Source organism: Anguilla rostrata, chromosome 16 (assembly GCF_018555375.3).
Source record: "Anguilla rostrata isolate EN2019 chromosome 16, ASM1855537v3, whole genome shotgun sequence".
In the NCBI taxonomy this organism is placed as follows: domain Eukaryota; kingdom Metazoa; phylum Chordata; class Actinopteri; order Anguilliformes; family Anguillidae; genus Anguilla; species Anguilla rostrata.
In genome coordinates, this window is record NC_057948.1 from 10,536,036 (window position 1) to 10,547,380 (window position 11,345).

The 11,345-nt window shown below is 47.6% G+C and overlaps 1 protein-coding gene across 1 annotated transcript; it reads right to left on the minus strand.

Moving 5' to 3' along the window:
* Nucleotides 1-2,913: 2,913 nt before the first annotated feature.
* lcat (lecithin-cholesterol acyltransferase) lies at nt 2,914-9,318 on the minus strand. Its single transcript, XM_064313044.1, has 6 exons — nt 9,079-9,318; nt 7,913-8,069; nt 7,082-7,197; nt 6,436-6,531; nt 5,383-5,607; nt 2,914-4,360 (listed from the first exon to the last, which is right to left on the minus strand). Exons 1-6 carry the CDS (start codon nt 9,230-9,232, stop codon nt 3,705-3,707), a joined length of 1,404 nt encoding a protein of 467 aa, XP_064169114.1. The 5' UTR covers nt 9,233-9,318; the 3' UTR covers nt 2,914-3,704.
* Nucleotides 9,319-11,345: the final 2,027 nt, after the last annotated feature.

Below are 11,345 nucleotides of genomic sequence, written 5' to 3' on the forward strand. Positions count from 1 at the left end.
TGCTCATTGGAGGACATTTACATCTCTCAGTGGCAACTGGTTACCTGTAGGTTCCTGATGAGGCTCTAGGGGGCGCTGATGCAGTGGGAAGTAGCCCAACGAACACTGGCCAACTAAACACAACTGCCCTGTCTGGGCAAACAAGTTGTGTAGCACTGCTGTGGAGACCCTGTCTTATAGTTACATACTGTAGCCTACTTGTGTAGCCTTGCCTTGAACCAGGCTCTGGAACTCAGCTTACACGTGTGGTGAATGCTTTTAATTACTGAGACCCAGTTCCCCTACATTCAAAAATATGCATTCCAGCTGAATGTTTAAGTTAGAATATTATGGATTGTGATGTCATATTTTAGAATTTGCCATACAGAACATACAATGCAAGCCAGCAGTCATGGCTGGAGTTTCTCCCCAGTGTTTTTCACATCTCAGTCTGAACGCAGGTGTAGTTTAGGCGTAGCACTGTGATAGCTACCATATCCACCACCCTCACCTCCTGTTTTATATCAGAACATGCTCACGTCGCCGGGGTAAGACTGATTTATACGTGTACACAGCACACATGCGATCACTTGCATACATGGGCAATTTGTAGCCCAATTGTTTGAGAACTGGGTTTGCAAACCTATGGTTGTAGGATTGATTCCAACATCGGGCACTGCTGTTGTGACCTTGAGCGAGGTCCTTAACCTGGATTGCTCTAGTAAATATTGTTGTGGACTGATATTAGGAACGCCTGCTTTTTAGGTTAGGATGGGCACATCCATATGTTTTAGAACGCTATGTAAATCCAGTGGGGGATGGGGGCAGTCTCTTCCCCAGGGTTCAAAAGTGAACCCATTACCTGGAAGATGATGGTAAAGAGGGACGTCAATAATTGACTGTTTGAATCAGAACATTTTGGCAGAACATTAAATAAACTCCTAAAACAAAAAATAACGAGGACACCCACAACCTGTTTTGCTTTGGGGCCTGAAGGCAAGGATGACCACGATAGAAGGCCTGTGGATGAAAGTACACATTAGATAACTCACCTGACCCTCATGTTTTTGATTTGGGACTGTCTCACTGCGAGTCCCTGTAGATGTTTATTTTCTTTTGCTGCACACAAGGTTTGCAAGAGGAAGACTGCTTACTGCTTTTTCTGTCAGGACCACTGTCATCAAAGTAGAACTTTATTGACAATAAAGGCAATACAGTTATGTTTGGCGGTATGGCTCTGTTCTGGAGCTCTCCCGCCAACCACGCAGCCCGCGTGGATAGGCGGGAGGCCAGCAGCCAACCCTAGAGGGGTACACACAGAACAGATCCAGCAGCAAAGCAAGTTCTTAACACATAGGGATGGAGCAATGCAATTTTTTAACACATAGGAATGGAGAAATACAAATTCTTGACGCATGGGGATGGAGCTGGGGTGGTGGAGGGGATTTACGAAGCAACGTGCAGTGCTTGCATGCAGGAGGAGCTGCCGAATGAGTAGAGGGAGGCTGTTTAAGTAGACCGCCCTGTTAGTGAATGTACTGTGATAGGCGAACATCACTCAGCTGAGCCATCAGCTGATTCAGCCGGAGCGTTTGACTCTCATGACCTGCCAGAACTACGCGATGCTCCATTATTGTGACTGCAGTTGTGAAAAATGGTTTTCAACTAAATTCAGTGATATGTTCGGGATTCAGGAAACTACTCGTTAATTTTTTTTTTTTATCTCACTGTTCGCTGTAGATTTTAATTTTCTTTTGCTGCACACACACCCAGGTACACAGCACTGGGTTTGGCACACTTCTACCCTCAAAAGCTAGTGTTGGGATGGGATTTAGGATGGGTCATATATACCCAGCTCAATAAATGGACTGTATGTAAAGAAGAAGAAAGTAAGCTGTGTGAGTTGTTCTGGGTAAGAGAATGTGCCTTGAATTTAAATATCCTCAATCACAAGTGCTCACACATGCTCGCAAAAAGTTATACTTCTTCTTCTTCTTCTTCTTCTTCTTCTTCTTTCAGCTGTTCCCTTTAGGGGCCGCCACAGCAGATCAGATCCGCATATTTGATTTGGCATATGTTTTTACGCCGGATGCACTTCTTGACGCAACCCTCCCCATTTATCTGGGCTTGGGACATTTATCCCAAGCATTTATCTTGCGGATGAACACACACGTGTTCATCCGCACACCGAGTCGCACACGCGCTCAAACACATACACTCGATCGCACACATGATCATGCACACAGCCTCTGTACAACCTTTGGGAACCTGGCACCCAGTGTAAATGAGTGTAGTTCATAGGAAGCCAACAGTTTGAACGTGAAGATAACTGGGTTAAGAGGAAAATACTATACCGGCCTCAGAGTACCCAGATGGCCACCTATTACTGTAACCGTAATTCAGCGGTAGGGGAGGGGGTGGGGTTCAAAGATTTAAAGTTTACTGGAGTTTACGGCCCCACAAAGGTGAAACAAATGATCAATTTTACATGGAAATGGGGACAGTCAGGGGAAGAGAACTTTGATTTGTACCCCAAAGATAAAGGTTCTATACTGGAGAGATACTGACATTTACAATAGACCCTGACCTGGCCAGTTTAAATCTCATCAACCCCAAACCAGGATACTGTCCATTAGAATGGAAATCGCATCAACCAGCCCATATTCAGTAGAATGATATACCTTCGCGGGGAGAGACTTTTCAGGTTCATAAGGGGAGAATGCCTTTCTGATTTTTGGGCACGGTTTAACCTTGCTTTAGCCATCGTGTTCACACACATTGATCTGTATTTTGCTTATAGACAAATTATTTCTGAACCAGGAGCTCCCCTGAATGACACAAAAATGTGGAATTGTGAAAGACACAGTGAGGAAGTTCAACTGCGATGAGAGATGGTGGAGGAGAGATGATGGGAATAAGGAGATACGGACACACTTATGTGTCTTAATCTTTTATTAATACGACATACCCTGAAAAAAACAGAGCTATTATAATGCATGATGTGACCACAGGAACCAGTGACAAGGACAGAGAGGGTAATTCCTGCCGTGAGAAGGAAACAAGAAGTTTCATTCAGTTTCTGTGGTTCTTTTTTGCCACCTGCCCCATGATTGCACGCAGCGGGTAAACAGTGTGTGGAGTTGTTGTGAATCTTCCTCTCTCGGCTAACGCTTTCACCAAATGTGGCCTGGAAACACAGGAAGAGGACGGAACAACCAGCTTTCACTGGCAAGCATGAAAGAGTAAGGCCACCAACGGTGAAACTTAACCAGACGTCAAAAAAACAAACTGTCAACTCTGAGAAAATCAAACAAAAAAAACCTTTGAACATTACTACTAAATCTACTACAAACTACTTAATAGAAAATTATCTATCTTACAACAAGAGAATGGGTGCAGGGAAGATACATTAGTGGGAGGTGAGGGAAAGAGACAGAGCTACAGTACATGCACAGCGTTCACCTGCGTACAGAAAGCAGCCAGAGCATCCCGAACGAACATCAGCCAGTGGCGTGCAGACGGAGCACGTTAGCCCGTTGCTATGGGATACGAGAGTAATAAGGATACGTGTACAGGTGACGATGATGTCACACTCTTGGCTACACTCTCGACCTGGTTTGCGTCTGTCACAGTGGTGGCTGTTTTTGCTTCAACAGTGTCCGAGGATTGGCTTGGAGGGTGGTGGTAGGGGGGGATTGGGGTGAGAGTGAGTCGGAGGGGTGCAACTATAGCCCCGCCGTGTAATTGGTTGACGCAGGGGAGTCGGTGGGGGGCTGGTCGGTCACGGCGGGGGGGTTAGGGGCGGGGCCATGATCGGGTGCGTCGAGGCTGGGGGGGTCCTCCGTGGGGTCGGGCTCCTCGCTCAGCGGGCCCAGCAGGATGTTCTGGATGAGGGTGAGCACGCGGGAGTCAAAGACGATGTCCAGGTGGGGCAGGCGGCGGAGCTCGGTGATGTGGACGGGCTGGTCCTGCTTCCCCACCCACCGCTTGCACAGGCTCATGCTGCGGCTGTCCACTGTGTCGTCGCCGTCGTCATACAGGATGTCCACGGGGTCGGCGTTGGGGAAGTTCTCGTCGTACACGTAGGTGACCGGGGTGGGGAGCCCCACTCCGTACAGGCAGTGCACCTCCACACCAGGAGGGGGCAGGCCGGCTGTCAGGTCCTTGGTGTCCTCCCACATGTACCAGCCGTCCTCGAAGTTGATGTCCGTGAAGAAGCGCTGGTAGTCTTTGTTGGTGTAGTTGAAAGAGGGGGTGGAGATCAAGACGTGGTCGCTGTGCCAGGCCTCCATGGTGGGGATCATCCAGGGGTTGGTGGTGGTCATTCGCTGCTCCTCGCGAATCTTGATGGTGGACACCAGCGGGATGCCGTCGTTCTCACCTGCAGGAAACAGGGTGGGGTCAGGTACTCTCATGTTTCACTGAAATCAACAAAACCCATGACTCAACAATTTCTTTTTTTTAAAGGCAGCCATCTGAGCACCACTTCCTGGTATTTGGAACTTTGTTGCTTTGTCTTTTAGTTAAGAACAAGTAGCATTTACATTTACATTTCAGCAGACATTATTACACAGAGTGACTTACACAGCTTACATTCTTTACATACCATCAGTTTACAGAGCTGGAAATTTACTGAAACAATTCAGGTAAATTACCTTGTTCAAGGGTACAACACCTGGGAACTGGATGAGCAACCCTACGAACTTATAATTTATGTTATGTACCAAAAATGTTACGCTTCCTTTTAGCAGAAACCCACTGAATATAAAATGGCTGATACTTGGTGTAATGATGCTACAGAACTTCAAAAGGTGAGTAACACAGACAGCCCCTACAGGTGTGTAGCACAGAGACAGACCTTACAGATGAGTAACACAGAGACTGACCCTACAGGTGAGAGACACAGAGACAGACCCTACAGGTGAGAGACACACAGAGACAGACCTTACAGATGAGTAACACAGAGACTGACCCTACAGGTGAGAGACACACAGAGACAGACCCTACAGGTGAGAGACACAGAGACTGACCCTACAGGTGAGAGACACAGAGACTGACCCTACAGGTGAGAGACACAGAGACTGACCCTACAGGAGAGAGACACAGAGACAGACCCTACAGAAGAGTGACACAGAGACAGACCCTACAGGTGAGAGACACAGAGACTGACCCTACAGGTGAGAGACACACAGAGACAGACCCTACAGGTGAGAGACACAGAGACAGACCCTACAGGTGAGAGACACAGAGACAGACCCTACAGGTGAGAGACACAGAGACAGACCCTACAGGAGAGAGACACAGAGACAGACCCTACAGGAGAGAGACACACAGAGACAGACCCTACAGGTGAGAGACACACAGAGACAGCCCATACAGGTAATTGGTCAGTGCGAGGCCCACCTGAAGCCAGCACCCTGAGGGTTTTGACGGCCCCACCCCAGGGTGCGCCCAGCGAGATGAAGCTCCTGATGTAGCGGTCCTTCCAGGCCTGCGGCTGGTGGTTCAGGAAGTACAGGATGTAGTTGCAGCCCATGCTGTGGCCCAGCAGGTAGACGGGGTGCTGGTACTCCTCGTACATCTCCTCCACCAGCTTCTTCAGCCGCGAGAAGTACTCCGCGTGCTGGTCTTACACGGGCGGAAGGGAGCATAATCATCCTCTCAGTTTCATTCGCCAGCAAACCAACAGAACCCCCCATTACTATTCACACAATCACACAATGAAACATTGTTTAAGCCAGTAAAATCTTACTTTAATTTGAGAACAGCTGTACCTCCCTTAAGTCTATGTGCTCATGCATTGCTGTGTCCGTGTGTGAGCGCAGACAAGCTTATTTACAGTATGTGGACATGCATCATAGTGCACAGTGTAAGTACTCAGATATGTATCCATCTACATGTACAAGTTAACATACGTGTGTGTGTTCTTCTGTACATACATGTCTCTGTTAGTACAATATACTGTATGTATGTGTGCATGAGCTTGTGTGTATGTTAATATATATTTATATATATTTGCGGAAGTACTCTGCATGCTCATCTGAGACAGACAGAAGAGAATATAATTATTTATATTTATAATATAATTAATCAATGAATTGATAGAACTCGCCCATTATTATTCACCTAATGATATAACCTTGTGTTGTCAAGTTCGTAAATCTTATTTAAATTTTAAAGGGGCTGTACCTTCCTTAAGTCTGTGTGCTCATGTGTCGCTGTGTCTGTGTACGAACTCTTACATGCTTATACATACAGTATATATACAGTATATGTTTGTTTGTGTGTGTTCGTATATACGTCTATTAATGCTGTATGTATTAGCACATTACATAGTACACATGTGTACGCGTGTGCATGTGTGTGTTATTACATAGTACACATGTGTACGCGTGTGCATGTCTGTGTTATTACGTAGTACACGTGTACGCGTATGCAGCAGCACTCAGCCCTTACTGGGGGCGATCCTCCAGTCGTAGGGAGCTGCGCGGATGGTCTCGTTGCGGACGTACCCCAGGTTCACAAGGTGCTGGACCATTGTGTGGAAGTACCCTGGGAAAGATAAGCAGCAGTGTTCATATGCGTGTCTTTAATCTTTATTATTAACATATTATACATTCATCCAGCTGGATATTGTTAGGATATTTTGCCCTTATTCGTGGAGTCAAATGCAGGACGATGAAGAACACGCTGACAAAGTTTCCTCAGAGGATTTGATGTTTAATTCAATGCGCAAGGGAGAGACAGACCCAGCACATTCGAGAGCTGCGCTGAGATAATCTCTGCCGATGACGCTGTGTGGTGTCTGGATATACCGTTTGCAGTCATACATATCAAAAGATTGAGTTAATTGGCGGGCCGGAGACAAATGGTCTTGTCCCTCCGTGGGAACCCTCAGAGCCATTTAGCATATGAATGTGACATCCTTGTCACAGACGCTAGAGGTGTTGTACTGAGACACACTACAGAGGTGCTAGACACAGAGGCATGCAAACTACAGACACAGTCATGGTATGAAAAGGAAACACAATACACATCAATGGATGGATGAAAATTATTCAGAGAGAGAGAGAGAGAGAGAGAGAGGGAAAGGTGTCCTCACCAGTCAACCTGTTTGCATCCAGGAACTCCACCGGGTACGTTTGGCCAAACCCCGGGACCCTTACATCCACCCCGGGGGCATTGGTGGCCTTTCGGGTCGTCCTGTTGTACACGATCCTACAGCGGGAAAATACGTGAGGTTACTCACCACTCTGGACTCTGCCAACACCCCCCCCCCCCCCACACACACACACACACACCACCCCCTCCCATCTCAGGGGACAGTGCTACTGTGTCAGCAGTCAATAATCAGAGCTGTACTTTAGTGACACTGGAAAGAAAGCCCATTTGACCTGTTTATCTTTGGCAGAATACCCACTTTTCCCAGGACAATGTACAGCGTTTGCCATCCGTGTGCACTTTGAACAGCCGGGTGTTTGCCGAAGCAATTCAGGTTAACTGTCCCTCGTGGCTTCGCGTGACGGCGGGAATCAAACATATCATGCGTATCCGGTCGGCAGCGTAGCACAGTGGGTAAGGAACTGAAAGGTCATATTGGTCATAGGTTCAATTCCTGGGTAGGACACTGCCGTTGTACCCTTGAGCAAGGTACTTAACCCGAATTGCTCCAGTACACATCCAGCTGTATAAATGGATACAATGTAAAATGCTATGTAAAAGTTCTGTAAGTCGCTCTGGATAAGAGCGTCTACTAAATGGCTGTAATGTAATGTAATGTATCCCTGTGTGTGTTTGTGTTGGGGAATAGGGCCTGTAACATAGGCCTGTAACCGGGAGGTTGTTTGTTTGATTCCTCATTGGGGTCATGGTCAGCGCTACCCTTGCGTGAAGTTTTGTTTTTACGGAAACGGCCCGTCGGTCCCTTCCTCACCGGATGTTGTCGATCCAGCAGTCGAGGCCGATGGGCATGAACATGTTGAGGTCGATCCACAGGGGGAAGTAGTCGTCGGTCTTCTTGTAGCAGAGCCAGTGCACCAGGGCGGGCTTGTCGATCTTGGCCTCCAGACGGTTCCCGAGGTTCCCCGGCACTGTCCCGGCAAGGTTAAAGGTCGCAGGGTTAACCACCAAGCTATGTTCCTCCCGCTACCATCCCCCTCCCCCTCACCACCCATCCCCGCCCCCCCCCCTCACCCCACCCTTTACCACCCCAGCTCTCCGAAAGGAGGGTGTGAACTCGGGGGGTTTTCTCGCCAACATTAGCACAGGAAACGGGAGCCTCTCGCTCAGGCGGACAGCTCCTCCTGCTCCGATAAAAAACAAAAAAACAGACGATTTCTGGAATAAAGTCCAGCCTGCCCTGCACACGTGGACAGAGCCAAAGTTGTGAAACGGCTGACCACGCGCCTCCACCCGCCCCAGCTGCTGCAGAGCGAGCCGCTGCCTCGCTCTCCTCCCCGCCGGTCCGTCCCTGTCCCCCGCGCCCGTCTCACCCCCTCTTCCCCCGGGACGGCGCGAGAGCCTGCCGCAGAAACCCCGACGCCTCCCCGCGACTAACGTACCGGTCACATGACCCGTCTCCTTTGTGCCCGCTGCCCTCTGGAGAACAGTGCGTTGTGGGAAATGTGTCCAAGGAAACAAACAGGAGACCGACGGGAAGCTTCGCACGTACTGTACCCAGCGCTACCCTCGAGCCACACCCCGCCCACCGCACAACCGCACCACCCTCTAGGACTACCCCTCCCCAACCACTGCCCGCCTCTCGTCAAGCCTACCCGCCACTCCCTGCGGTCCACCTCTCAACCTCCCACTGCTCCAGGGACTGGTGCCATCCAAAAAAGGTTGCAAATATCATATGATGAGGATTTCTGAGAGTACGTAATATGCCCTTTACTCTTCATTCTCATATTCCCCTGAAAGCACCCCCCCGTGCCCACACACACTCTGCACATTGACTGTAATGTGGGTCCACACACACACAACTTTTTATACAGTGTGTGAGTGACAGTCATTACATTACATTACATTACAATCAGAACAAAAACCATATTATTAGAATACCCCCCTCAGTGCCCTTGGACCGAATTTCCCTGAACTCACCTATGATCACAGGTGGGGTGCTGTTGTTCTGGTTGTGCCGGGACTTGCCGTTGGCGTTGGGCGGGAAGATGATGTTGAGGATCCAGAAGGCGGCGGCGTGCTGGAGCGCCAGGAGCAGCAGTAGAACGGGTGCCAGGGCACGCAAAAACTCCATTTTTCCCCCTCTGTCTTTCTCTGTCCGACCCTCTTGCAGTGTGCTGCAGTATCAGCAGCGGGAGCAAGACTGAACTATTCATACCACCTCCCCTCAGGCGGGGGAACAGGGGGGCAGGGGGGGGGGGGGGGGGGGGGGGTGGGGGGGGGTGGCGACGCGGTTTTAAAGAGAGGGAGAGGGAGAGAGAGAGAGAGAGAGAGAGAGAGAGAAATAAAGTAAAAGTGTGAGTTCAGGGCACAGCTGGCAAACACCAACCTCTCCGGGAGGCAGACCTCACACACCGAAGGGTCAAGGCGCCGCGGAGCACCTCGGCTAACCGCTGAACCGGTGAGATGGGGTCTGAGCTGGGCCCGGGGCCTGACCCTGTACGTTCTCCTGCCGGCAGCATTTTAACCGCTTTTCGCAAAATTTTCACGCAGCACGCAGAAGCCTCCCTCGCAGAAAGACAAACAGCGGTGGCTTGAGACACCCAGTGGCCTATTGATTTGCAGGGAAGCCATCGGGTGAGGGGTGTTTGCACACTAGCAGCGCGGTAAAATATTAACATCACATGGCACTGGCAGATAATGCATGATACTGTCGTGAACCCAAATTATAGGGAGCAATATTACGAAACAACCTCTCAACAAAAATAAAAGGATCAGTCGCATGACATAAATTGATCACTGTCTTTTGACCCTAAGATAAATGAGAATCTTGTTTTTAAAAGAGTCAATAGTCTGGGTTTTGACTCTTTGAAACGTCAAACAGTCTGCTCTACTGTACCACAGTAGACTATATACATGAAAGAAAATGACATTAAACATGTACTGTTAGTGTAAAGTACAGACAATTCTCCTTTTTTGGTTAAAATGCCCCGTGGAAGCCACCCACATTTTCGATAGCTTAAGGATACAGAACATTGAAGACAAGCCAAAGTTTAAGAATATAGAACGGGGGAGGCAAGCCAACGTTAATCATTCTTCTGAGCTTCTCTGGGTGTCCGAACGTAACTCTTGCTAGAATGACTTCGGGTTTCTTTGTACCATACGGATGAACAACGGGTTCTCTGAACTAGCGGCTCCCCTACTGCATGCAGTCAGGGGCCTGGTGTTTCCATGGATACCAGCAGGCTATAGTAAACCTTTGGAATACCGCGGATGTGTAGACAAAATGAGGTAGCAGCCAAAGAGTTTGCTTTTATTTTTAATTAACTAAAGGTTACGACGCATTCATTAGCATATGTGACACGTACGGTTTAAAAAGTTAATGTCTTACATACATTTGCAAATTTCTGCTCTGGTGACAAACTGCTCATCGTTAGAGCAGTCGCTCCAGGAGATACCTGATTTTGTTACAGACGATCTCTTGTTCACTTTAGGATGTCGAACACGTGTGCTTAAGTTCTTTCATATTTTTCTTCCCTTAAACATATTAATACAATGCAGGTTTGTCTCTTTTGCCTTTTCTTACATTAGCCAGATGTCCACACTTTCACCAATTAGTAACCCTTTGATTCACCTCAGTCTTTAATTTTATCGAAAAAAACTAACATTTCTACACTTAAAAAAAAAAGTAATCTACAGTATAGGACAATAATTACAATGTGAATATGGCATACATGTCTGACATAATGTGGCTTGACAAGGCGAATAATAATCCCTCAAGACATGAAAAGTGTCTAATTAAGGGAAATGAACAGCTTGTTAAAATTCCAGGAGTTGTTGTTGGAACAAAAACCAGCACAAATAGGGATCCCCAGGACTGAGTTTTAGAACCATTGTGTTAGAGGCTGGCACACAGGCCAAGTTCAGATAGCCCATCTTTTCTTTTTAGAATTCTTAGAAAGTACTGATGCTTGACAATACATAAATTAATTATAAAAAATCAGTGCTGAAAATGAAAGGAGATTTGTTTCACTCAGTTGCAGTAAATTAATTTTAAATGTGCTTTATTAGTTGAGACATTTCATCAGGGGAAAGACAGATGTTTTGGCAGTCAAGCTTCATTTAATATTTGAAACAAATATGAAAAAGCTTGAGCGTAAAACTTACCCAATTCTTAAAGTAATATTATTTTATTTATTTAATTATTTTCATAAGCAAGAACAGTGGTAAGTTTTAGGCGCAGTAGT